Source organism: Salmo trutta, chromosome 26, assembly GCF_901001165.1.
Source record: "Salmo trutta chromosome 26, fSalTru1.1, whole genome shotgun sequence".
NCBI lineage: Eukaryota > Metazoa > Chordata > Actinopteri > Salmoniformes > Salmonidae > Salmo > Salmo trutta.
Genome location: NC_042982.1, coordinates 19,788,113 through 19,814,504, shown reverse-complemented (window position 1 = coordinate 19,814,504; position 26,392 = coordinate 19,788,113). Strand labels below are relative to the sequence as shown.

Sequence of the window (26,392 nt, the reverse complement as noted above, 5' to 3'; positions counted from 1 at the left end):
AATATTGCAAAATGTGCTTCATCCGAAAAGCTATTTTAAAATCGGACATATCGAGTGCATAGAGGAGTTCTGTATCTATAATTCTTAAAATAATTGTTATACTTTTTGTGAACGTTTATCGTGAGTAATTTAGCAAACTGTTAGTAAATTCCCCGGAAGTTTGCGGGGGGTATGCTTTTTCTGAACGTCACATGCTAATGTAAAAAGCTGTTTTTTGATATAAATATGAACTTGATTGAACAGACATGCATGTATTGTATAACATAATGTCCTAGGTGTGTCATCTGATGAAGATCATAAAAGGTTAGTGCTGCATTTAGCTGTGGTTTAGGTTTTTGTGACATTCTATGCTAGCTTGAAAAATGGGTGTCTGATTATTTCTGGCTGGGCACTCTCCAGACATAATATAATGTTTTGCTTTCGTTGTAAAGCCTTTTTGAAATCGGACAGTGTGGTTAGATTAAGGAGAGTCTTGTCTTTAAATAGCTGTAAAATAGTCATATGTTTGAGAAATTGAAGTAATAGTATTTCAAACGATTCAAAAATCGCGCCACTGAATTCAGGTGGCTGTTACGTAGGTGGGACGAATTCGTCCCACCTGCGCCAGAGAGGTTATTAACAGGGAAATCATAATGAGTATATAGGACACATCTAAGTGTCGTTAATGTCTCTAGGACGGTCTCTGCCGCCCTCTGGTGACAGGTGGAACCATGACAGTAGGAGCGGCTCCAGCCAAGGGGGCCAGGGTGACCACCATGTAGTTGGTTGAAGTACCCAATGAGTCTCGGATCCAGGATGTCCCGGGCTGGCATCCACGCCCACTCCTCGGGGCTGTAGCCCTCCAGGTACTGCAGGGGGCCTTGGACCCGACGAGCCGAAACAGACCACTCCTCGGGGCCACCTGACAGTGCAGGCTGGGCGACCATCGACAAGTCGAGGGGGCGGAGGGGCAGGTGTGGGGGGAGAGAAGGGACTGGTCCTTACCAACGTGAGACGGGAGACATGGAAGGATGGACAAACCCTCATAGACCTGGGAAGCTGGAGACGATAGGTGACCGGGTTGATGCGACTCAGGATCTTGAATGGTCCTATGTAGCGGGCAGCGAGCTTCCATGAGTCCACCTTTAAGGGAAGATCACGGGTGGACAGCCACACTCATTGACTCGGTCGGAGGAGCTGAAGAGGCCTTAGGTGCCGGTTTGCCTGGTGTTGGTGTCGGGCAGATGAGCGGAGCAAGGAGGATTGCGCTCTGATCCAGGTGCGGTGACATCGTCGAATGAGCGCCTCGGTTGATGGCACCCCCACTTCGGCCTCTTGTTCAGGAAATGGGGGGGGGACGACGACGACGACTTGCTCCAGTTGCTGGCCTGGGTGGAGACGAAACAGCGTAGGAACTTCTCTGGCTCATGGTTGGCCTGCTCCGTTTGCCCATTCGACTGTGGGTGGAACCCCGAGGAGAGACTCACCAACGCCCCCAACAGGGAGCAGAAGGGATTCCAATACCGTGTGACGAACTGGGGCCCACGATCCGAGACAATGTCCTGGCAAAGTCTGTGTAGTCGAAAGACATGGGTAATCATGAGATCAGCGGTCTCCTTCGACTGAGGGAAACTTGGGTAAGGCAATTAAATGGGCTGCCTTGGAGAACCGATCAACGACCTCCAAGATAATGGTAAGCCCTTGGGATGTAGGTAACCCTGTGATAAAGTCTATGGACAGGTGGGACCAGGGCCGGCTGGGGATGGGGATGGGCAGAGGTTGGAGCAACCCAGCCGGTCGCTGTCGTGAGGGCTTGCTTTGGGCACAGGTGGAACAAGCTGCAACAAAGGATTTCACATCCTCAATCATGTTGGGCCACCAGAATTTCTTCCTCAGGAACTCCAATGTCCGATTAACCCCTGGATGCCCAGTTAATTTAGAGGAGTGTCCCGATTGTAGCACTCGAGAATGGGCTGATCGCCGAACATAAAGTTAGTGGGACCCCTGCCGGGGTCAGGCTCTCGAGTCTGGGCTTGTCATACCGTGGACTCTATACTCCATAACACAAGGGCCACAATGCGGGAGCTGGGGATGATGGGCTCGGAGTCCCTCTCCTCGTTAGAGACATCGTGTTGGCGGGACAGGGCATCTGCTTTCTGATTCTTGTATCCCGGGTGATTGGCTCGAGTGAAGTAGAACCTGTTGAAAAAAAACAGAGCACACCTAGCCTGGCGAGCGTTCAACCTCCTGGCTTCTTGAATGGAGACCAAGTTCTTATGGTACGTCCAGATAATGAAAGGATGAGGTGCCCCATCTAACCAGTGTCTCCACCCCTCAAGGGCCCACTTGACTGCCAAGAGCTCCCGATTGCCTACATCGTAGTTGCGATCTGCTGGCAAAAATCGCTTGGAAAGAAAGGCACTTGTGCATTCTCTTGTCCCCCTCGTTCCACTGTGAAAGGACCGCCCCTGCGCCAGTGTCTGAGGCGTTCCCACCTCTCCCACGAGGGACGAGTAGGATCAGGATGAATGAGGATGGGTCCGGAGCTGAAACGTCCCTTGAGCTCCATGAATGCCCTGCCTCAGGGGTCCAGCCAAAATGGGTCTGGGACTTGCGGGTTAGGGCCTTGAGAGGCACTGCCACCTCACAAAAGATCAGTGTAAAAAACCTGTAAAAATTGGTAAACCCGAGGAACTGCTGGACTTGTTTGAGTGCAGCGGGATGGGTCCAGTCAGTGACCACCCTAACCTTAACAGGGTCCATTTGGATGCCAGCAGTAGAGATAACGTGGCCCAGGAAAGAGACTTGGCATACATGGAACTCACTTTTCAATCTTGACGTAGAGTTGACTCTGCAGGAGGCATCTCAGGACTTGGCGGTCATGCAGGATGTGTTCCAGAAGGGTCTTGGAGAAGATCAGGATGTCGTTGAGGTAAACAAAGATGAACCGATTCAACATATCACTAAGAGTGTCATTGACCAATGCTTGGAAGACTGCCAGTGAGTTCGATAATCTGAATGGCATGACTAAATACACTAGGGGTGTTAAAGGCAATTTTCCATTCATCTCCCTCCCTGATTCTCACCAGATTGTAAGCGCTGCAGAGGTCCAGTTTGGTGAAGAATTGGGCCCCCTGGGCTAGCTCCAAGGCGGTGGACATCAGGGGTACATTTACATTTAAGTCATTTAGCAGACGCTCTTATCCAGAGCGACTTACAAATTGATGCATTCACCTTATGATATCCAGTGGAACAACCACTTTACAATAGTACATCTATATCTTTTTTTTGGGGGGGGGGGGGGGTTAGAAGGATTACTTTATCCTATCCCAGGTATTCCTTAAAGAGGTGGGGTTTCAGGTGTCTCCGGAAGGTGGTGATTGACTCCGCTGTCCTGGCGTTGTGAGGGAGCTTGTTCCACCATTGGGGTGCCAGAGCAGCGAACAGTTTTGACTGGGCTGAGCGGGAACTGTGCTTCCTCAGAGGTAGGGGGGCCAGCAGGACAGAAGTGGATGAACGCAGTGCCCTTGTTTGGGTGTAGGGCCTGATCAGACCCTGAAGGTACGGAGGTGCCGTTCCCCTCACAGCTCCGTAGGCAAGCACCATGGTCTTGTAGCGGATGCGAGCTTCAACTGGAAGCCAGTGGAGAGAGCGGAGGAGCGGGGTGACGTGAGAGAACTTGGGAAGGTTGAACACCAGACGGTCTGTGGCGTTCTGGATGAGTTGTCGGGGTTTAATGGCACAGGCAGGGAGCCCAGCCAACAGCGAGTTGCAGTAATCCAGACGGGAGATGACAAGTGCCTGGATTAGGACCTGCGCCGCTTCCTGTGTGAGGCAGGGTCGTACTCTGCGAATGTTGTAGAGCATGAACCTACAGGATCGGGTCACCGCCTTGATGTTAGTGGAGAACGACAGGGTGTTGTCCAGGGTCACACCAAGGTTCTTAGCACTCTGGGTGGAGGACACAAGGGAGTTGTCAACCGTGATGGCGAGATCATGGAACGGGCAGTCCTTCCCCGGGAGGAAGAGCAGCTCCGTCTTGCCGAGGTTCAGCTTGAGGTGGTGATCCGTCATCCACACTGATGTCTGCCAGACATGCAGAGATGCGATTCGCCACCTGGTTATCAGAAGGGGGAAAGGAGAAGATTAATTGTGTGTCGTCTGCATAGCAATGATAGGAGAGACCATGTGAGGATATGACAGAGCCAAGTGACTTGGTGTATAGCGAGAATAGGAGAGGGCCTAGAACAGAGCCCTGGGGGACACCAGTGGTGAGAGCACGTGGTGCGGAGACAGATTCTCGCCACGCCACCTGGTAGGAGCGACCTGTCAGGTAGGACGCAATCCAAGCGTGGGCCGCGCCGGAGATGCCCAACTCGGAGAGGGTGGAGAGGAGGATCTGATGGTTCACAGTATCAAAGGCAGCAGATAGGTCTAGAAGGATGAGAGCAGAGGAGAGAGAGTTAGCTTTAGCAGTGCGGAGAGCCTCCGTGACACAGAGAAGAGCAGTCTCAGTTGAATGACCAGTCTTGAAACCTGACTGATTTGGATCAAGAAGGTCATTCTGAGAGAGATAGCAGGAGAGCTGGCCAAGGACGGCACCTTCAAGAGTTTTGGAGAGAAAAGAAAGAAGGGATACTGGTCTGTAGTTGTTGACATCGGAGGGATCGAGTGTAGGTTTTTTCAGAAGGGGTGCAACTCTCGCTCTCTTGAAGACAGAAGGGATGTAGCCAGCGGTCAAGGATGAGTTGATGAGTGAGGTGAGGTAAGGGAGAAGGTCTCTGGAAATGGTCTGGAGAAGAGAGGAGGGGATAGGGTCAAGCGGGCAGGTTGTTGGGCGGCCGGCCGTCACAAGACGCAAGATTTCATCTGGAGAGAGAGAGGAGAAAGAGGTCAAAGCACAGGGTAGGGCAGTGTGAGCAGGACCAGCGGTGTCGTTTGACTTAGCAAACGAGGATCGGATGTCATCGACCTTCTTTTCAAAATGGTTGACGAAGTCATCCGCAGAGAGGGAGGAGGGGGGGGAGGAGGATTCAGGAGGGAGGAGAAGGTGGCAAAGAGCTTCCTAGGGTTAGAGGCAGATGCTTGGAATTTAGAGTGGTAGAAAGTGGCTTTAGCAACAGAGACAGAAGAGGAAAATGTAGAGAGGAGGGAGTGAAAGGATGCCAGGTCCGCAGGGAGGCGAGTTTTCCTCCATTTCCGCTCGGCTGCCCGGAGCCCTGTTCTGTGAGCTCGCAATGAGTCGTTGAGCCACGGAGCAGGAGGGGAGGACCGAGCCGGCCTGGAGGATAGGGGACATAGAGAATCAAAGGATGCAGAAAGGGGGGAAGAGGAGGGTTGAGGAGGCAGAATCAGGAGATAGGTTGGAGAAGGTTTGAGCAGAGGGAAGAGATGATAGGATGGAAGAGGAGAGAGTAGCGGGAGAGAGAGAGAGCGAAGGTTGGGACGGCGCAATACCATCCGAGTAGGGGCAGAGTGAGAAGTGTTGGATGAGAGCGAGAGGGAAAAGGATACAAGGTAGTGGTCGGAGACTTGGAGGGGAGTTGCAATGAGATTAGTGGAAGAACAGTATCTAGTAAAGATGAGGTCAAGCGTATTGCCTGCCTTGTGAGTAGGGGGGGAAGGTGAGAGGGTGAGGTCAAAAGAGGAGAGGAGTGGAAAGAAGGAGGCAGAGAGGAATGAGTCAAAGGTAGACATGGGGAGGTTAAAGTCACCCAGAACTGTGAGAGGTGAGCCATCCTCAGGAAAGGAACTTATCAAGGCGTCAAGCTCATTGATGAACTCTCCAAGGGAACCTGGAGGGCGATAAATGATAAGGATGTTAAGCTTGAAAGGGCTGGTAACTGTGACAGCATGGAATTCAAATGAGGAGATAGACAGATGGGTCAGGGGAGAAAGAGAGAATGTCCACTTGGGAGAGATGAGGATTCCAGTGCCACCACCCCGCTGGCCAGATGCTCTCGGGGTATGCGAGAACACGTGGGCAGATGAGGAGAGAGCAGTAGGAGTAGCAGTGTTATCTGTGGTAATCCATGTTTCCGTCAGCGCCAAGAAGTCGAGGGACTGGAGGGTAGCATAGGCTGAGATGAACTCTGCCTTGTTGGCCGCAGACCGGCAGTTCCAGAGGCTGCCGGAGACCTGGAACTCCACGTGGGTCGTGCGCGCTGGGACCACCAGGTTAGAGTGGCAGCGGCCACGCGGTGTGAAGCGTTTGTATGGCCTGTGCAGAGGGGAGAGAACAGGGATAGACAGACACATAGTTGACAGGCTACAGAAGAGGCTACGCTAATGCAAAGGAGATTGGAATGACAAGTGGACTACACGTCTCGAATGTTCAGAAAGTTAAGCTTACGTTGCAAAAATCTTATTGACTAAAATGACGAAAATGATACAGTACTGCTGGCTGGTGAAGTAGGCTAGCTAGCAGTGGCTGCGTTGTTGACTTTGTTTGAAAGTGTAGCTGGCTAGGCAACCTCGATAGTTTCAGTACTACACCTTATGATACAAAAGCAACTATGTAGCTAGCTAACATAGCACTAATCAAGACGTTCCTTTGTAATGTATTTAGTTTCTACAATGCTGCTCGTCGGTAATAGTTGGCTAGGTTTGGAAAAATGGCGTCACGGGGGACAAAAATAGCTGGCTAGCTAACCTCGATAATTACTGTAAACTACACAATTATCAAACTATGACAAAGACAACTAAGTAGCTAGCTAACACTGCACTAGTCAAATCGTTCCGTTGTAATGTATTAGTTTCTACAGTGCTGCTAGTCGGTAAAGGTTGGCTAGCTAGCAGTGGGTTTGATGATGACTAGGTGTGTTGACTAAGTCTGGAGTCTGGACAACGGCGTCGCGTCGCGGCGTGGCTGGCTAGCTAACCTCGATAATTACTCTAAACTACACAATTAGGGTAGGGGGTAACGGTTCTTAATCGTGATCCTGTTTAGCCCTCGGTAGTTGATGTAGGGACACAGACCTCCATACTTCTTTCCCACGAAGAAGAAACCTGCTCCAGCTGGGGATGTTGAGGTGCGAATGAAACCTGCCTCCAGCGACTCCCGGATGTAATTGTCCATGACTGCAGCTTCAGGGATTGAGAGGGAGTAAAGACAGCCCCGGCGAGGGGTGGAGCCGGATAGGAGTTATATGACGCAGTTGTATGGACGATAAGGATGGAGGGTGGTGGCTTGACTCTTACTGACGGCCTCCTGGAGGTCGAAGTATTCAGGAGGGAGAGTGGAGAAGTCTTGGTCTTCCATGGATGCAGGGGGATGCGGCGAGGCTCTAGGTGGGGGTCTAGACATTTAGTCCGGCAGTTCTTACCCCAGTCTAGAAGGTGGCCCGTAGACCAGGAGAGTAGTTGGTTATGTAACGCTAGCCAGGGGTACCCTAGGATTAGGGGGTTCTCGGGAGCCGTGATCAAAAGAAAACTAAGAGTCTGAGTGATTCACCCCAACCTGTAGTGGAATAGGCTTGGTCTGATATTCCACCTAGCCGGAGCAAATGAGGCGTCCATCGAGGTCTTGAATCTGCAGAGGGATGGGACATTTCACTCAGGGGATTTGTAATTCTCTGGCGAAGTCTTGATCAATGAAGTTCTCTGCGACCCCGGAGTCCATGAAGGGTTGAATCTGGTGCTGACGGTTGTCCCAGTGGAGGGTTGCATGTAGTGACAGACGGTGACTGGGTATCCAGGAGGTAACTGCACAGCTTGTCAGGGTCTCCCCTTGTCCTGGTGAGCCCTGGCATTTCCCGTCAGCTCTGGGCATGTAGCGCGGAGATGGCTGAGACCTCCGCAGTAGATGCAGCAGCCTTCGTGCATGCACCTGTCACGCTCATCTGGGCTCAGACGTGTGCGTCTCAGCTGCATGGGCTCCTCAATGCTGGGTTCGGGGGGCTTGGGGTGCTCAGGAAATTGTGATGTGTCAAAAAAAGCGCTGTCTCACGCGTTCTCGAAGGCGGTTTTCATTCCTGATTGCCAGCGTTATCAGAGACTCGAGGTCCACTCCCAGTTCCCGAGAGGCCAGTTCATCCTTGATGGAGTTGGACAACCCCTGGTGGAAAGCGGTGACCATTGCCTCCGTATTCCACCCACTCTCGGCGGCGAGGGTATGGAACTCAATGGCAAAGTCAGCCACTGGTCTGGCCCCTTGGGGGATGTTGAACAGTCGGCTGTGAAGGCTAATATGGAGCTGCAGGATGGTAGCTGCTGTTCCCACACCGCCGTTTCCCACATCAGGGCCTTCCCCGAGAATAGAGAGATTATATAGGTGATCATGGCCCGATTGGTGTGGAACGAGGAGGGCTGTAGCTCGAACACCAGAGAGAACTGGGTGAGGAAATCCTTGCATCCTCCCGGGTGGCCGTCACACCGCTCGGGGCCTGGGATCTTGGGATTCCGGTGCAGGTTCCCTGGAGGACCTACGGCGACTCCTGTAGCACTGTGTGATGAGACTTGGGCATTGGTTCCTCTTGGGTGGGGGTTGGACTGTGGTTGGAGGGAGTCGGTAACTGCCCGGAGGGGTTCTGATATCTGGAAGAGTTGTTTTTGCTGCCGCCCCAGCAGCGCTCCTTGGTGAGTTACAACATTCTTGATCTGGGTGATCTCTGCTGGGTCCATGTTGTGAGCTGAAGCTTGTTGTGACAAGAGAGAGAGAGAAGAGACCAGACGAGGAATCAGCGGTTAAGGATAAACATAATACTTTACTGAGACATGGTAACAGATGGATCACAGTAACACTGGGGAAAAAAACAAACACTAGTCTCGAAAACTCCCTCAGGAGAAAAATGCACACAGCACATAATTCAAGCTTCAGCAAAGGACAACAGAAAACACACCTCTTTTAACAGGGAAATCATAATGAGTAAATAGGACACACCTGAGTGTCGTCAATGTCTCTAGGACGGTCTCTGCCGCCCTCTGGTGACAGGTGGAACTATGCCAGGGTGACTCACTTTTTCTTGAGAAATGTTCTATTAAGGTATCTTAATAGATACGTATCTATGATATCATTGTCATGTCCAATATCTTGTTCTATGTTTGAGTGAAACAAAGGTCAAATCTGAAATGTCTCCCTACCCTATTCCCTAGCAATAAAGGGAACAGGCTGACATTTTGGACCAAGCCAGAACCTTGGATAGGCTTTTAGGCTGGCTGCAGTGAGAGAGACGTCACGCTACATGGCTGCTTACTGAAGTGGGAAAGGATAGGGTGTGTGTGTGTGAGAGAGTGTTAATATTATTTGCATGTGTGCACTCATCTATGCCCGAAAGGAAGTATAGTTAATTGGGTCGTTGATTCAGTATGTTGGCCAATTAATATGATTTAATAATGTCAGCAGTGTGTCTGGAACTCTGACAACCAGAAAGTTTTCATCTGGCGCCCATCACCAACACGCCTATAATCCTCTGGGAGTGTGGTTTGATGCCATGCTCTGAATATTATCACCTGCCTAAGTGGTTCTAACACCACTCTGGGTGTCATTTTCCACACGCAAAACAGCAGTGACCATTGTAAAATCTTCTAGTGTTGTTCCCAGCAGTGAACAGGGAACAAAGGTCTATGAATATGAAGTCGATTATCATGTGATGGTTATGTAGATGTTCTACAATCATCATGTATCAAGTGAGTTCTTTTCAGTTGTGGTGTCAACAGGGTGTGTGTGATATGTTATGGTGGGCCAATTGGGACAGATTCTCTGGCAATCAATAGATGACAGGTTTTGTGGCTATCAATGTAAGGATGATCTCTGTCTGGACTTCACTTCAGCTCTCAACAAATCAATAAAACCTCATATACCAAACATTGATTTGCTGCAGCATGAATGACGATGAGTCATGTAATCATTATACGATTTCGATTCTTGTCTATTCTGTATCTATGATATCTTCTCCATCTCTCTCTCTACATCCCCCCACCTTTCTCTCTCTGTCTCACACACACAGCCTCTTGGTACAGTGTTACTTATTCCCTCAGAGGCTAGAGGGCTGAATTCATTAGCTATTTTTGGAAAGTTGAGCTTGCCAGCCAGCCAGCCTTCTCTCCAAGACATTAGAGAGAACATCAGTCCATTTAGAACCGTTCGCGTGGCATTGGGTGATGGATTGAACAGGATATATAGCCTCTGTAAAAGAGGGAATTCAGAGGGAATATGATTGGAACAGAACAGGTCTACCTCTGTGATGATAGTCTCTTCTTCCTTTAATTTTCCATTTTATTTGTGCTAACTCTGGAGTTCATCACCAAAACACGTCATTTAATTAATGTCTTTCTGTTTTCCTTTTTCAATTTATTTTCCCTGACCATCAGCTTTTCCTTGCGTATTCACTGGCAGATAGAAACCTAATGAAAAACAGCTCTATTATGTTTGTCATTAAACTGGGATTCGTCTTGTGTGAATCAGTGCTTTCCCCCTGTATGCTATGTGTACACAAATAAATTAGAGAAATTATTAGTGACACTATTCCCTTTCCAGTTAGTTTGGCAAATGTTATCCATCTTATTTCAGCGTCCAGTTTATCTTAATTTCACGCCAGGTTAGGCTGCTACTAGACTCCAAGAATACAGCAGGCGCTTTGACCACAAAAACAAGACCCAAAGAGTGTCTGTTTCCTGAACAACACAGTGTTTTTAAATCATTCATTAATGGCAGTGTGTGGATCAAGTGACATGCAGTCTTTGTACTATTAATTAGGACATTAGTGTCGGGACCAACAGACCTGAGATCAAATACTATTTGTATTTGCTTTAGCCTGCCTGGAGTGGCAAAGGGGTGGAGTTTTCACATTTGTGACCACTCTATTGGTTCCATTGCTCCAGGCAAGCTCAATCAAGCCAAGCTAAACTATTTGAAATTATTTCAAATAATATTTGAACCCTGGAAGCCAGTATATTTGAATAAAACAGAGTAATAAAATGTGGCCTGGACCTTGTCATTATTCATAACATTCGTCAAGTATCCTGACTCTTCTCACTGCTTATAAACAAGAGAGGATACATGGGACATTTTTGGGCTCGCTATCCTGACCTCAACCGAGAACTCGCTAGTCCAAATAAGGCTGTATTTCTTTCTTTTTCTGTCCTTTCACATTCTCTGTGTCCCCCTTTCTCCTATATCTGTTTATTTATATCTCTTCATCTCTCCCTTTTCTGTCTCTATTTCTCTTAATCTCTCTCTTTTTTTCACTGTGTCACTTTCTCTTTCTCTCCCTTTCTCCAGCCCTCGCCTTCCTTCCCTCCACACTGCCAGTTCTTGCCCTTGGGTGAGTCATATGAACATTAGAGCAGCTCAATTCCAATTCCATTACCCAGTGTGTGTCTGCTTGTGTTCAGGGTGCTCTGTGCTCGATGTCACAATGGCCTCTGCTGATAATCTTGAATGTTCCAATCATAGAGATCCTATGAAATGACTTACCTATTCAATTAGTATTCTAATTCCTAATTCTATGGTTCCAATCACATACTGACTCCTCTCCACATCATCACAGTCACAGTGATCCTGGAAAAAAGACTAACAGGAACAAAACAACCAGAGATGCTTTCTGGTCTCATCATCACCATTATTCCTGATGATGTCATTGCCTGGCTGGTTGGCTGGCTCACGTCATTCTCATTATCCCCAATGTTCTTTCCTCCAATGTTGCAATTCAAAAACAAACCATAACATCATCAATTTGGTGCATTCTGAAAAATCAGAATTTGTTGTCCTTGATTCCGATTTCTCAGTATATGTTCAGTAGCTGGGTCTCAGTCTCAGTTGTTTACGTAGCTAGGAACATTGTGAACCAGATAACCTGATCTTGATGAGCCTCATATTCCCATGCCAACCTAACATATACAAGTGAAATGGAGTCTGACACAGCAGGGGTTGGTGGTGGGTGCCAGGCTGGCATTTAAAGGTAGACAAAGGCAGATGGATCGGCAGAGGTGTTGTGCTGATGGTGTACCATGGTGGGCAGCAGCGTTGTTCACATGTGGATGTGTGTGACTGTGAAATTATTAAGGATAACTATTGGCTTATTGTGTGTGTGTGCGCGTGTGCTCGTGTGTGCATGTTTGTGTGTGTGCCGGTCTTTCTGAATTTGATGAACCATAAAGTATAAACCAGTATGTAAATGGTGTTGGAGTCACGTTGTCAGGGTTGCTGTGTTCCCACTGCTTCAGGAGTGACAGCAGAACAAACACACACACACACACACACACACACACACACACACACACACCTGGGGGGCTCTTCTACAGACCTTTATTTATAGATCTCCTTTTCAAATCAAATCAAATCAAATTTATTTATATAGCCCTTCGTACATCAGCTGAAATCTCAAAGTGCTGTACAGAAACCCAGCCTAAAACCCCAAACAGCAAGCAATGCATGTGAAAGAAGCACGGTGGCTGGGAAAAACTCCCTAGGAAAAACTCCTGAGAAAGTCCAAAAACCTAGGAAGAAACCTAGAGAGGAACCAGGCTATGAGGGGTGGCCAGTCCTCTTCTGGCTGTGCCGGGTGGATATTATAACAGAACATGGTCAAGATGTTAAAATGTTCGTAAATGACCAGCATGGTCAAATAATAATAATCATAGTAGTTGTCGAGGGTGCAACAAGCACGTCCGGTGAACAGGTCAGGGTTCCGTAGCCGCAGGCAGAACAGTTGAAACTGGAGCAGCAGCATGGCCAGGTGGACTGGGGACAGCAAGGAGTCATCATGCCAGGTAGTCCTGAGGCATGGTCCTAGGGCTCAGGTCCTCCGAGAGAAAGAAAGAAAGAAAGAAAGAAAGAAAGAGAGAATTAGAGAGAGCATATTTACATTCACACAGGACACCGAATAAGACAAGAGAATACTCCAGATGTAACAGACTGACCCTAGCCCCCCGACACATAAACTACTGCAGCATAAATACTGGAGGCTGAGACAGGAGGGATCAGAAGACACTGTGGCCCCATCCGATGATACCCCCGGACAGGGCCAAACAGGCAGGATATAACCCCACCCACTTTGCCAAAGCACAGCCCCCACACCACTAGAGGGATATCTACAACCACCAACTTACCGTCCGAAGACAAGGCCGAGTATAGCCCACAAAGATCTCCGCCACGGCACAACCCAAGGGGGGGGCGCCAACCCAGACAGGAAGACCACGTCAGTGGCTCAACCTACTCAAGTGACGCACCCCTCCCATGGACGGCATGGAAGAACACCAGTAAGTCAGTGACTCAGCCCCTGTAAAAGGGTTAGAGGCAGAGAATCCCAGTGGGAAGAGGGGAACCGACAAGGCAGAGACAGCAAGGGCGGTTAGTTGCTCCAGCCTTTCCGTTCACCTTCACACTCCTGGGCCAGACTATACTTAATCATAGGACCTACTGAAGAGATAAGTCTTCAGTAAAGACTTAAAGGTTGAGACTGAGTCTGCGTCTCTCACATGGGTAGGCAGACCATTCCATAAAAATGGAGCTCTATAGGAGAAAGCCCTACCTCCAGCCGTTTGCTTAGAAATTCTAGGGACAATTAGGAGGCCTGCGTCTTGTGACCGTAGCGTACGTGTAGGTATGTACGGCAGGACCAAATCGGAAAGATAGGTAGGAGCAAGCCCATGTAATGCTTTGTAGGTTAGCAGTAAAACCTTGAAATCAGCCCTTGCCTTAACAGGAAGCCAGTGTAGGGAGGCTAGCACTGGAGTAATATGATCAAATTTTTTGGTTCTAGTCAGGATTCTAGCAGCCGTATTTAGCACTAACTGAAGTTTGTTTAGTGCTTTATCCGGGTAGCCGGAAAGTAGAGCATTGCAGTAGTCGAGCCTAGAAGTAACAAAAGCATGGATTAATTTTTCTGTGTCATTTTGGACAGAAAGTTTCTGATTTTTGCAATGTTACGTAGATGGAAAAAAGCTGTCCTTGAAGCAGTCTTGATATGTTCTTCAAAAGAGAGATCAGGGTCCAGAGTAACGCCGAGGTCCTTCACAGTTTTATTTGAGACGACTGTACAACCATCCAGATTAATTGTCAGATTCAACAGAAGATCTCTTTGTTTCTTGGGACCTAGGACAAGCATCTCTGTTTTGTCCGAGTTTAAAAGTAGAACATTTGCAGCCATCCACTTCCTTATGTCTGAAACACAGGCTTCTAGCGAGGGCAATTTTGGGGCTCACCATGTTTCATTGAAATGTACAGCTGTGTGTCGTCCGCATAGCAGTGAAATTTAACATTATGTTTTCGAATGACATCCCCAAGAGGTAAAATATATAGTGAAAACAATAGTGGTCCTAGAACGGAACCTTGAGGAACACCGAAATTTACAATTGATTTGTCAGAGGACGAACCATTCACAGAGACAAACTGATATCTTTCCGACAGATAAGATCTAAACCAGGCCAGAACTTGTCCATGTAGACCAATTTGGGTTTCCAATCTCTCCAAAAGAATGTGGTGATCGATGGTATCAAAAGCGGCACTAAGATCTAGGAGCATGAGGACAGATGCAGAGCCTCGGTCTGACGTCATTAAAAGGTCATTTACCACCTTCACAAGTGCAGTCTCAGTGCTATGATGGGGTCTAAAACCAGACTGAAGCGTTTCGTATACATTGTTTGTCTTCAGGAAGGCAGTGAGTTGCTGCGCCACAACTTTTTCTAAAATTTTTGAGAGGAATGGAAGATTCGATATAGGCCGATAGTTTTTTATAATTTCTGGGTCAAGATTCGGCTTTTTCAAGAGAGGCTTTATTACTGCCACTTTTAGTGAGCTTGGTACACATCCGGTGGATAGAGAGCCGTTTATTATGTTCAACATAGGAGGGCCAAGCACAGGAAGCAGCTCTTTCAGTAGTTTAGTTGGAATAGGGTCCAGTATGCAGCTTGAGGGTTTGGAGGCCATGATTATTTTCATCATTATGTCAAGAGATATAGTACTAAAACACTTTAGTATCTCCCTTGATCCTAGGTCCTGGCAGAGTTGTGCAGACTCAGGACAATGGAGCCCTGGAGGAATACCCAGATTTAAAGAGGAGTCCGTAATTTGCTTTCTAATGATCATGATCTTTTCCTCAAAGAAGTTCATAAATTTATTACTGCTGAAGTGAAAGCCATCCTCCATTTGCGAATGCTGTTTTTTGTTAGCTTTGCGACAGTGTCAAAAAGAAATTTCGGATTGTTCTTATTTTCCTCAATTAAGTTGGAAAAATAGGATGATCGTGCAGCAGTGAGGGCTCTTCGATACTGCACGGTACTGTCTTTCCAAGCTAGTCGGAAGACTTCCAGTTTAGTGTGGCGCCATTTCCGTTCCAATTTTCTGGAAGCTTGCTTCAGAGCTCGTGTATTTTCTGTATACCAGGGAGCTAGTTTCTTATGACAGATGTTTTTAATTTTTAGGGGTGCAACTGCATCTAGGGTATTGCGCAAGGTTAAATTGAGTTCCTCGGTTAGGTGGTTAACTGATTCTTGTCCTCTGACGTCCTTGGGTAGGCAGAGGGAGTCTGGAAGGGCATCAAGGAATCTTTGGGTTGTCTGAGAATTTATAGCACGACTTTTAATCTTCCTTGGTTGGGGTCTGAGCAGATTATTTGTTGCAATTGTAAACGCAATAAAATGGTGGTCCGATAATCCAGGATTATGAGGAAAAACATTAAGATCCACAACATTTATTCCATGGGACAAAACTAGGTCCAGAGTATGACTGTGGCAGTGAGTAAGTCCAGAGACATGTTGGACAAAACCCACTGAGTCGATGATGGCTCCGAAAGCCTTTTGGAGTGGGTCTGTGGACTTTTCCATGTGAATGTTAAAGTCACCAAAAATTAGAATATTATCTGCTATGACTACAAGATCCGATAGGAATTCAGGGAACTCAGTAAGGAACACTGCATATGGCCCAGGAGGCCTGTAAACAGTAGCTATAAAAAGTGATTGAGTAGGCTGCATAGATTTCATGACTAGAAGCTCAAAAGACGAAAACGTCATTGTTTTTTTTTGTTGTAAATTGAAATTTGCTATCGTAAATGTTAGCAACACCACCGCCTTTGCCGGATGCACGGGGGGTATGGTCACTAGTGTAACCAGGGGGTGAGGCCTCATTTAACACAGTAAATTCATTTTCAGTAGTCAGTCTTTACGATGACGGGAGAGCAGTGGTGGCAGAAAGCCAGAGAGATGGATAGATTTGATATCCGACTGGAAGCCCTGTGCCCATTGGAGAAGTTCAGTCGCTTCTGTGCAGGAACACTGTTGTTGTTGTTGTCTTGTCTCGGGACTTATAGGAACTGTCTGTGTGGACTTAAATTAAGATCGGCTGAAACTACACCGGATGATGTGTGTTGTGTTTGTGTTTGTGTGCGTGTCTACATCTTTCCATGGAGTCCACCCTTTATTGTTAAGTTAAACAAACCCCCGAATGAGAGCAGCTGTCTGAATGCATATAGTTCTGTATAGTTCTGTATATTCATGTACCAGGTTCAACTGAGAGTCATATGGTGCACCCTCATACTGTAGCAGTATTTCCTAGAGGGCAGAATCTGTGTGTGTGCGTGCGTGTCTGTTTGTGATGTCCCAGGAAGTGGTGATCACTGAGGCAAGTAGCGACGAATCAGCGCGAACCACCAGTGCGTCACACACACCGTGTGCAACCACCGTCAGACAGTCCCCATTCAGACCTTGGATGTTCTGTAAAACCATGTGTGAAAATGCTTTAGACAGGAGACATGATTCCTTTCCCATTTTCATGAACCTTTATTTATCTAGGTTATACTCACTGAGATTAAATGTTTTTAACACCCTGGGTTGACTCCTCCTGCTCAGCATCGTTCTGTTTCTCCAGACATCACATTTTGAAATTAAGGTCTTGGATAGGGTTAAAACTTGAAGGGCTCTATTCAATCAGGTCTGCTTTAGCTGACATCTGCATAGCGGGTGTTTTGGCAGTGTCGGAGGTGGAACGGCGTTGGAGCCGCTATGCGGGGTCTGCTATCCACGGTTAACGCTTGACCTGATTGAGTCTAGGCTTACGTTTAGGCATTCATTCCGAATGGTTAAGTTAAGGGTTAAGGTTTGGGATAGGGTTAAAATAAAAAATACAGTCTACCACTGGGATTTCTCTAGTGAAGCATGGCATAGTGGCGGACAGAATGAGAGTGCTTTGACAGAAAAAGGCATTTAGGAAAGAGAAGCTATGTCTTTCCTCTTTAGCCCCAAGGTTCTGAGGCTCATTCTCTCCATCCAGTTCAAACCAGGTTAAACAGGTTCAACGAAATAAAGTTCCTGAGGAAACCTCATTATTTACTGAAAAAATACATTTCTGGGGAAATTTCAATGTTCAATTATTTTTGCTGTAAAAAATGGTGGCCATGGTTTTTTGTTTTTCTTTATAATGGAATGGATGTTGTCTATGGCGTTGTGTGTCTGTAGAATGGGTTTGTGCGGGTCTATTCTTTCCAGTGGAGAGACTGTTAAGAGCACCAAGGATGCCTTTTTTCTCTAACTTCCTTCCTGTCATTCACTGTTGTGATTCACTTTATTTTGAGAACTCACTAAAGCTCTTGGGGATAGATTTGTCTATCCCCTGGCTGGCGAAAGCAAGACAGGAACAATTACAGCTCTAGATGCAAGGTTCACATATTGTAGTTTGCACTCAGAAATAAGCCACTGAACTAGCATAGAGTACACGCTAGTGTGTCCATGTTGTAACAGGTTTTGTGCATACCCTCTACATACATAGCATGACTGCCTGACGCTTCTTACAACACGTCAGAATCAGCACGTAAGGATCATAGGTTCTGTCACTGACCCAGCCTCCATGGAAGAACCAGAGAACCTAGATGATCTCCAAGAGGTCATAACACAGCAAATTTTGTAGCGGGACATATGAGAAGTATGTAATTCCAATGATATGGGTAATACTCATATCCAGTGTCTATTTTAGCATATAAATCTTGGTGGGGCAAAAAAAAATTTAAGTGGGATGCATGCCAGCAAAGCCACTACACTAAACAATACATTAATTGCACTATAATGGTGACAAACGGTGAGCACAAACTGTTAGGGTCTACATAAAGCTGTCCCAACAGCAGTCCCAACATCTTACCACTGTTGCACCTGGCTATCAGCGGAGCCTTGTCTGGCAGCGAAACAGTTCATTCAGCCTCATCCACCAACTTTAAAAAAAACATAGCTGATATGGCTGACTTGCTTAAACAAATGTAGTTTCTAATAACAATTGAGATGTACAAACTATGCCATAAGGGGACGACAAGCGGATAAGAGGCAATCTGTAATTTAGATTGAGACCTTAATGAGCTAGCTAGGACGGACGTAGTCAATATAACTATTTGTTTAACACTTTTGATATGTACAGTGATAGAATTCAGAACATGGGCCATCTTACAGTGTTCTCCCTGTACACCAAGTCAGAACTGTAGTATAAATATAGGGGGCATACTGTATAAGCAGGCAATGAAAGCTCTTACAATATTTGATTATTACATTTCTCTTAAACAAGTTACAGGCTACATGTGCAACACTAAGTCAGAACAGTAGGTGAAACTAAGAGGGATAAATAGACCAAATTATTAGGGTGAGGCACATGGGCTACTAACATCTTACTAAATAACTTACACTTAGTATTACTTTCTTAGTTACTGTATACATATCTCCCTGGCATATTACATAATTTATGCAGCAGCATACAATACATTTTTGGACTCCCCTTATTGTGCTGCGCTCACTTGAACAAGAAGGTGGTGCAGCGGTTCTTCGTGGGCAAATTTTGTAATCAAAGTCTAGCATTCTCTGGATTTATGGTGCTGTCAAAACAACTGGGAACTCGGAAAAAAACAAGGTTGTATCATGATGACATCATTGATCTTCAGGTCGTAGCTCTAGAAAGAGGCCGGATTTATAATTCCGAGTTGGATGACCGTTCAATACTTATTTTCCCAGTTGGAGCTCGTTTATTCCCAACTTCCCAGTTGTCTTGAACTCATTGAAGTCAAGTTTTCGCAGTTCTGAGTTAACAGTTGTTTTGAGCGTGGCACAAATCATTTTTCATTGACCGCATGGCTAGGCTGAAACACCTGCATTTTGGAGCTGCCTTACTCAAGAAAACAAAAAAAGAGTCCATGTTTGTACGCGGCTTTAACTCAATGATATATATTTTGTACATTGTTTGCAAACTGATATGTGACACGTATTAATGCCAAAATAACATGCAAAACAGGCAAAGCCCCCCAAATTGTTTTTGTTATATTGTTTTGTTGCTAAAAATGTGGGACTTAAAGAGCCCCACCTGCCCTGAATGACGAGTTGCCACTGCTCACATCTCATATCCTTCCCTGCTCTGCTCTCATCTACTGTATACTGCATGTGTGGGGGAGAGGGAAAGGGAGAAATACTGGAAGTCAAATGATACTCCAACATTTAGAGTGCAAGACTCAAATGCTTTATTGCTTTAAAATCTGGTTTTAGACAGAAACAATATAACACAATTTGAAGTCATGTGGGACAGTCTTACAAGCATTATACAAGCATTTGAATTAACATTGGGTGTGTGTATAGTGGGAACATGTGGGTCTGAGCAAGTGTGATGTAATTCATGTTTGTTGAAATGTATGTATGTAAATGTTAAGTTGTCTTTTATTTTTCTCTATGTACGTTTTGGTTTATTGCCCCCCCAAAAGTTAAATAAAATATTACAAAAAAGGAAAGGGAGAGGGAGTGAGAGAGGAAATGTGGGAGAGAGGGATAGTAAACTGAAAGACAAGCCATCAGGAACGGAGGTAAACAATTATGTCTGTGTGGGTTGAAGGAGTGGAGAGAAACGTGGGCAATGATAGAAGAGTTGGTTACAGCATAAGCACATACAGTATAGGCTAATACAATGCTGTGTTTTGGTTGAGGTAGAGGGGAGTAGAAACCATGATGACTGAGTGTAATGTCTGTATTTCACATTCCTCAGTTTTACACCAGAGGATTCCTCTAAAATATTCAAGAGGAGAGTGGATACAGTGTAGAGCACAGAATGTTCTGGCCAGTGGAGCTTAGTAGGTTGTTAATAGGGGTATCTCGAATGTCTGTCAGTGTTAAATAAGACAGTAATGCTCAAAAGAACATCACCTAAAACATTTCCAAGGAGGCAGTTATTCTTCAAATACAGTGCAGCCTTATTCTAAAATTGATCATATGTTCTCATCAATCTACACACAACACCTCATAATGACAAAGCAAAAACATTTTTTTCACAAAAATAAAATAAAAATAAAAATCACATTGTAGTAACTTGACAAGGAATGCCCACACGCATTTCTATATGACTTTCCTTTACTTTCAACCCAATAACTAAAAGGTGTACAGCCAGGTACAAACGTGAAATAACTTGACAAGGAATGCCCACGCGCACTCTTAGTGATGACATCATCAAAGGGGAAAGGTCACGGTCAATGCCAATAATAACCATGTAATTATTTATATAGTGTCCACACTATAACACTTCTCCCCCCTCAATTTAAATCCCCCCGTAAGGAAAACATAAGGTTAACAAGTAAACCACATCAGTGTTTTCTTTTCTTTACTACACCACACTGTAGAACTTCTGCTGGTGTTACTGTAAATGTAATCAAAACAACAACAAAAAATTACAGTCTTTATTTCTTTTCAACTAGGTCTGCTGCTCCAAACAAACACTAACACCACGAGTCTCTCAGTCTCAACTACAGAGTTAGTCTTTCAGGAGGCTTGTGACTGCGCTGTGATCTGCGCAGTACTCCTGGTGTGCTACGAGACACAGGTAAGGCGTGTCCCAGTGGAGCTGGGTCTGAGGGCACAGGAGCGGGTTGGGTGCTTGTGAGAGAATGTCCATCACCCTCTGCTGGAACCACTGAATGCCCCTGTTCCTCAGATGCTGTTTCCTGTGGGATTTCAACTTGTATACTACCATCCACAGCTGTTCCGTCTGAAAACATGGTCTTGTCTTTGTCATAGCGCAGGCGGAGATGGTCCTGGTGTCTGCGCATGACTCGCCCATCAGTCAGTTTGACCACAAAGGAGACGGGACCACTCTGTCTCAGAATGATACCTGGCAACCAGCGTTGGCTGCTTGTGAAGTTGCAGATGTAGACAGTGTCATTGGGTTTTAACTGTCTCTCCCTCGCGTGGTGGTCATGTCTCTCTTTTTGTTTCTCCTGCTTCCGTTCCACTCGTGCTCTGATGTTCGGACGCAGTAGATCCAGGTGAGCTTTTGGCTTTCTGCCCATTAACATCACCGCTGGAGCCTGTCCTGTTGTTGTTTGTGGCGTGATGCGGTACTGGAACAAGAACCGAGAGAGCTTAGTTGTGATGGTTCCCCCAGTCATCCTTTTGAGCCCCTCTTTCAGTGTCTGCACAGCCCGCTCCGCTAAGCCGTTTGAGGCCGGGTGAAACGGGGCGCTGCGGACATGGCGGATCCCGTTTCTCCGCATGAATTCTTGGAACAAGTCACAGGTAAACGTTGTTGCGTTGTCGGACACCAGAGAGTCAGGCAGACCATGAGTTGCAAACACCTGCCGAAGCTTTTCGATGGTTGTGGTCGCTGTGATGTTGCTCATGATGTGCGCCTCCAGCCACTTGGAATGTGCGTCCACCATGACAAGGAACATGTGACCCATGAAAGGGCCTGCAAAGTCTATATGCAGCCTGGACCATGGGCGGTCAGGCCACTCCCACAGATGTAGGGGCGCGGGCGGCGCCATCTTCTGGTTGATCGGGCACTCAGAACATGATTTAACTTTGTCTTCTACCTCCTGATCCATGTTAGGCCACCAGATGTAAGATCTGGCTAAACTTTTCATCCGGGAGGCACCTGGGTGAGCCTCATGGACCTCATCCATGACTTGTGCACGGCCAGGGGGTGGAACAACCACTCTGGACCCCCAGAGTATGCAGCCATCCTGCACACTCAGCTCAGTTTTGCGCTTTGCGTAAGGTCTTAGTCCATCATCCTCTATGACAGGAGTCCAACCCTGCATCAGGAATCTTTTCACTTGGGACAGGATAGGATCCCGGTCTGTCCACTGTTTGATCTGTTTGGCATTCACAGGTGAGTTTGACAATCTCTCCATTAGGAAAATTGTCTCGGGAGGTACCACAGTTGTGGCAGGCATCTCTGGTAGCGGGAGACGGCTGAGCGCGTCTGCGTTTGCATTGTCCTTCCCCGCTCTATACACTATCGTGTACTGGTAAGCCGACAGTGCCAGGGCCCAGCGCTGTAACCTTGCTGAATCCATGGGCGGAATGCATCTCGATTCACTAAAAAGGCTCATCAGTGGTTTGTGGTCAGTGCATATGGTGAAATGACGACCGTAGAGGTACTGATGGAAGCGTTTCACAGCAAAGACTATGGCCAGACCTTCCTTGTCTAACTGTGAATAACCCTTCTCAGCACTCGTCAGCATACGTGATGCGAATCTAATGGGTCTCTCTGACCCGTCCTCCATCTGATGAGAGAGTTCTGCCCCGACGCCATAGGGTGAGGCGTCACATGACAGGATGATCTCTTTGTCTTGGTCAAAATGAACCAGAAGTTGTGCTGATTGTAGTAGTGCTTTCACTTCCTTGAAAGCTTTGTCTTGTGCTGGCCCCCACTTCCATTTACAGTCTTTGTGGAGCAGCTGATAAAGTGGAGCCAACACTGTTGACAGCTCAGGGAGGAACTTACCATAGTAGTTCACCATGCCCAGGAACGACCTGAGCTCTGACCCATTCTTGGGGCTTGGAGCATCCTTGATTGCCCTGACTTTGTCCACCACAGGACACAGACCCTGCGCTGTGATCTTGTGACCTAGGTATGTCACACTCTGTGCTTGGAATGTGCACTTGCTACGCTTCAGGCGCAGCCCTGCCTCAGAGAATCTCTTTAACACCTGGTCCAGATGGTGGAGGTGCTCCTCCTCTGTCTCCCCTGTAACCAGGATGTCATCCAGGTACACTGCTACATGAGGGATCCCCTGCAGCAGATTGTCCATTGTCCTCTGGAAAATGGCTGGGCTGGACGCCACTCCGAAAACCAAGCGGTTGTACCTGAACAAGCCTTTGTGCGTGTTCACTGTGACATACTCTTTTGAGTCCTCGTCCAGGAGGAGCTGTTGGTAGGCGTGACTCATGTCAAGCTTTGAGAACATCTTGCCTCCTGCCAGTGTCGCGAACAAGTCCTCCACCCGCGGCAGCGGGTAAGCGTCTAGCTTAGAGGCCCTGTTGATGGTGAGTTTGTAGTCCCCACATATACGCACCGTGTCGTCACTTTTCAGAACAGGAACGATAGGAGCTGCCCAGCGGGAGAACTGAATGGGAGTAATGACGTTTGCTTCCTGCAGCCGCTCCAACTCATCTTCCACTTTCTTTTTCATGGCGTAAGGCACTGTCCTGGGCTTGAAAAAGCAAGGCTCGGCCTGAGGATCCACGAACAGCTTAACTGCAGTGCCCTGCAGTGTGCCCAGTTCATCTTTGGAAATCTCTGGGTACTTTTGAATGACATCCTCAGTCACTCGGGTGTGTTTTATCTCACCCCAGTTCAGTTGTATTTTGTTTAGCCAGTCACGCCCTTGTAAACTAGGCCCATTCCCTTTCACCATCAAGAGCTGTGCTCTTGCTTCCTGGCTGTTGTATGCAATGTCCACTTCTAGAGCCCCCAGCAATGGTATGGTCTCCCCGGTGTACGTACGCAGTCTGATCCCTGCCGGTGTGAGGGCAGAAACCAGTCTTGAGCCCCATTTTTGTTTGTAGGTCTCCTCACTTATGACAGAGGCAGAGGCCCCCGTGTCAACCTCCATCCTCATCTGCTTTCCATCTACCTCCACTGTAGCATAGATAGGCTCTGCGCGCGGCTCCCTCACATTAAACATGTTGTAGGAACAATGCTCTTCCTCCTCCTCTGTGCTCTCTTGGTGGTGCGCTGCTGACTGAGGCTTTGGTGCTGTGAACTTGCCCAGCCCAGTCCGCCCACCCTCTGGCTTGCTCCTAGGACCCCTGCATTTTTTTGCTAAATGTCCCTTTTTGTTGCAATTGTGACAGACAGTCTCCATGAACAGTTGTTACCAGAATGTGTCCCTCCACATCTGAAACATTCCACTGCTTTTCCCCTTTTTCCTGCCACCTCTTTTGTCACCTGATGCACTGCACAACTTTCACTGTTGGCCTTTTGAATATTTTTCACATTACTAGCGGCCATCTCCATCCCTTGAGATAGTTCCAATGCTCTCTTGAAAGTCAGTGTGGCTTCCCCCAGCAACCGGCGCTGTATGCGGTCCTCATTAATGCCACAGACTAATCTGTCACGGAGCATGTGCTCTAACATAGCCCCAAACTCACAATGTTCAGAGAGTTCACGTAATTCAGCAACAAAGTTAGCAACAGACTGACCTGGTTTCCGAACATGGCAGTTAAACTTGAACCTCTGGACAATCACTGAAGGCGTTGGATTGTGGTGAGTCTGAACAAGAGCAACTAGATCCCCAAAAGGAATTTCTCCCGGTCTCCGTGGTGTAGCCAAATTCCTCATTAGCTTGTAGGTTTTAGCCCCACACACACTCAAGAGAATAGAGCGCTGTTTAGCCTCATCTGTGATTCCATTTGCCAAGAAAAAGTGTCCCAACCTTTCCACATATTCCGTCCAGTCTTCGTTCTCTTCCACAAACTCAGTGATAGTCCCAAACATTGCCATTATAACGCCAACTTGTCCTTGATCCTCGTTAGCAATTTTCACTTGCTGCTGATTGTCCCCATTGGCGTTTCCGTCCAGCGGCACCTGCTCTCCGTTGCTCATTAAGCTAGCTAGCTAGCTAACTGACTACCTCCACTGTTTCTTAGCTAGCTAGCACCTCACCCTGTACAAGTTGATAAAGTTTTATCCTCGTCGCCAAAAAGGTGTAGTAACTTGACAAGGAATGTCCACACGCATTTCTATATTACTTTCCTTTACTTTCAACCCAATAACTAAAAGGTGTACAGCCAGGTACAAACGGTACAAATATAGCAGAACTATATAGCCCACTCAACCGGTGGTAGAATCACATTGCACAGAACTCACTCTTAGTGATGACATCATCAAAGGGGAAAGGTCACGGTCAATGCCAATAATAACCATGTAATTATTTATATAGTGTCCACACTATAACACACATTAACATAATTATTTAGACCCTTTACTCAGTACTTTGTTAAAGCACATTTGGCAGCGATTACAGCCTTGAGTCTTCTTGGGTATGACGCTACAAGCTTGGCACACCTGTATTTGGGGAGTTTCTATTCCTCCTGGCAGATCCTCTCAATCCTCTCAAGATCCTCTCAAGCTCTGTCAGGTTGGATGGGGAGCGTTGCTGCACAGCTATTTTTAGGTCTCTCCAGAGATGTTCGATCGGGTTCAAGTCCGGGCTCTGGCTGGGCCACTCAAGGACATTCAGAGACTGTCTTGGCTGTCTTGGCTGTGTGCTTAGGGTCATTGTCCGGTTGGAAGGTGAACCTTTGCCCCAGTCTGAGGTCCTGAGTGCTCTGGAACAGGTGTTCATCAAGGATCTCTCTGTACTTTGCTCCGTTCATCTTTTCCTCAATCCTGACAATCCACTGAAAAACATCCCCACAGCATGATGCTGCCACCACCATGCTTCACCGTAGGGATGATGCCAGGTTTCCTCCAGACGTGATGCTTTTTTTCACAAAGAGTTCAGTCTTGGTTTCATAAGACCAGAGAATCTTGCTTCTCATGGTCTGAGAGTCTTCATGTGCATTTTGGCAAACTCCAAGCGGGCCGTCATGTCTTTTACTGAGGAGTGTCTTCTGTCTGGCCACTCTACCATAAAGGCCTGATTGGTGGAGTGCTGCAGAGATGGTTGTCCTTCTGGAAGGTTCTCCCATCTCCACAGAGGAACTCTAGAGCTCTGTCAGATTGACCATTGGGTTCTTAGTCACCTCCCTGATCAATGCCCTTCTCCCCTGATTGCTCAGTTTGGCCGGCAGCCAGCTCTAAGAAGAGACTCGGCGGTTCCAAAAGTCCCTTAGGTGCCTTTTGGTAAACTCCACACGGCCTGTCATGTGCCTTTTACTGAGGAGTGGCTTCCGTCTGGCCACTCTACCATAAAGGACTGATTGGTGGAGTGCTGCAGAGATGGTTGTCCTTCTGGAAGGTTCTCCCTCTCTCTTAAACCAAGATTTAACTTTTTGGCCTAAATGCCAAGCGTCACGTCTGGAGGAAACCTGGCACAATCCCCACGGTGAAGCATGGTGGTGGCAGTATCATGCTGTGGGGATGTTTTTCAGCGGCAGGGACTGGGAGACTAGACAGGATCAAGGGAAAGATGAACGGAGCCAAGTACAGAGGGATCCTTGATGAAAACCTGCTCTAGAGCGCTCAGGACCTCAGACTGGGGTTTAGGTTCACCTTCCAACAGGACAACGGCCCTAAGTATAC

The 26,392-nt window shown here is 47.1% G+C and overlaps 2 protein-coding genes across 2 annotated transcripts; both read right to left on the bottom strand.

Moving 5' to 3' along the window:
* Window positions 1-20,948: 20,948 nt before the first annotated feature.
* LOC115163347 (uncharacterized protein K02A2.6-like) lies at window positions 20,949-23,857 on the bottom strand (the record flags this gene model as incomplete). The annotated part of the gene is made up of 1 exon (XM_029715144.1): window positions 20,949-23,857. A coding segment is annotated over exon 1 (2,883 nt), but the record flags the coding sequence as incomplete, so codon positions are not given.
* A 111-nt stretch (window positions 23,858-23,968) lies between these two features.
* On the bottom strand, window positions 23,969-24,670 carry LOC115162828 (uncharacterized). The gene has a single exon (XM_029714248.1). It carries the CDS (start codon window positions 24,647-24,649, stop codon window positions 23,969-23,971), a length of 681 nt encoding a protein of 226 aa, XP_029570108.1. The 5' UTR covers window positions 24,650-24,670.
* Window positions 24,671-26,392: the final 1,722 nt, after the last annotated feature.

What these genes read in the sequence shown, in the direction of transcription:
- LOC115162828 (XM_029714248.1), bottom strand. Translation starts at nt 24,649, where the DNA reads ATGGCAATGTTTGGGACTATCACTGAGTTTGTGGAAGAGAACGAAGAC.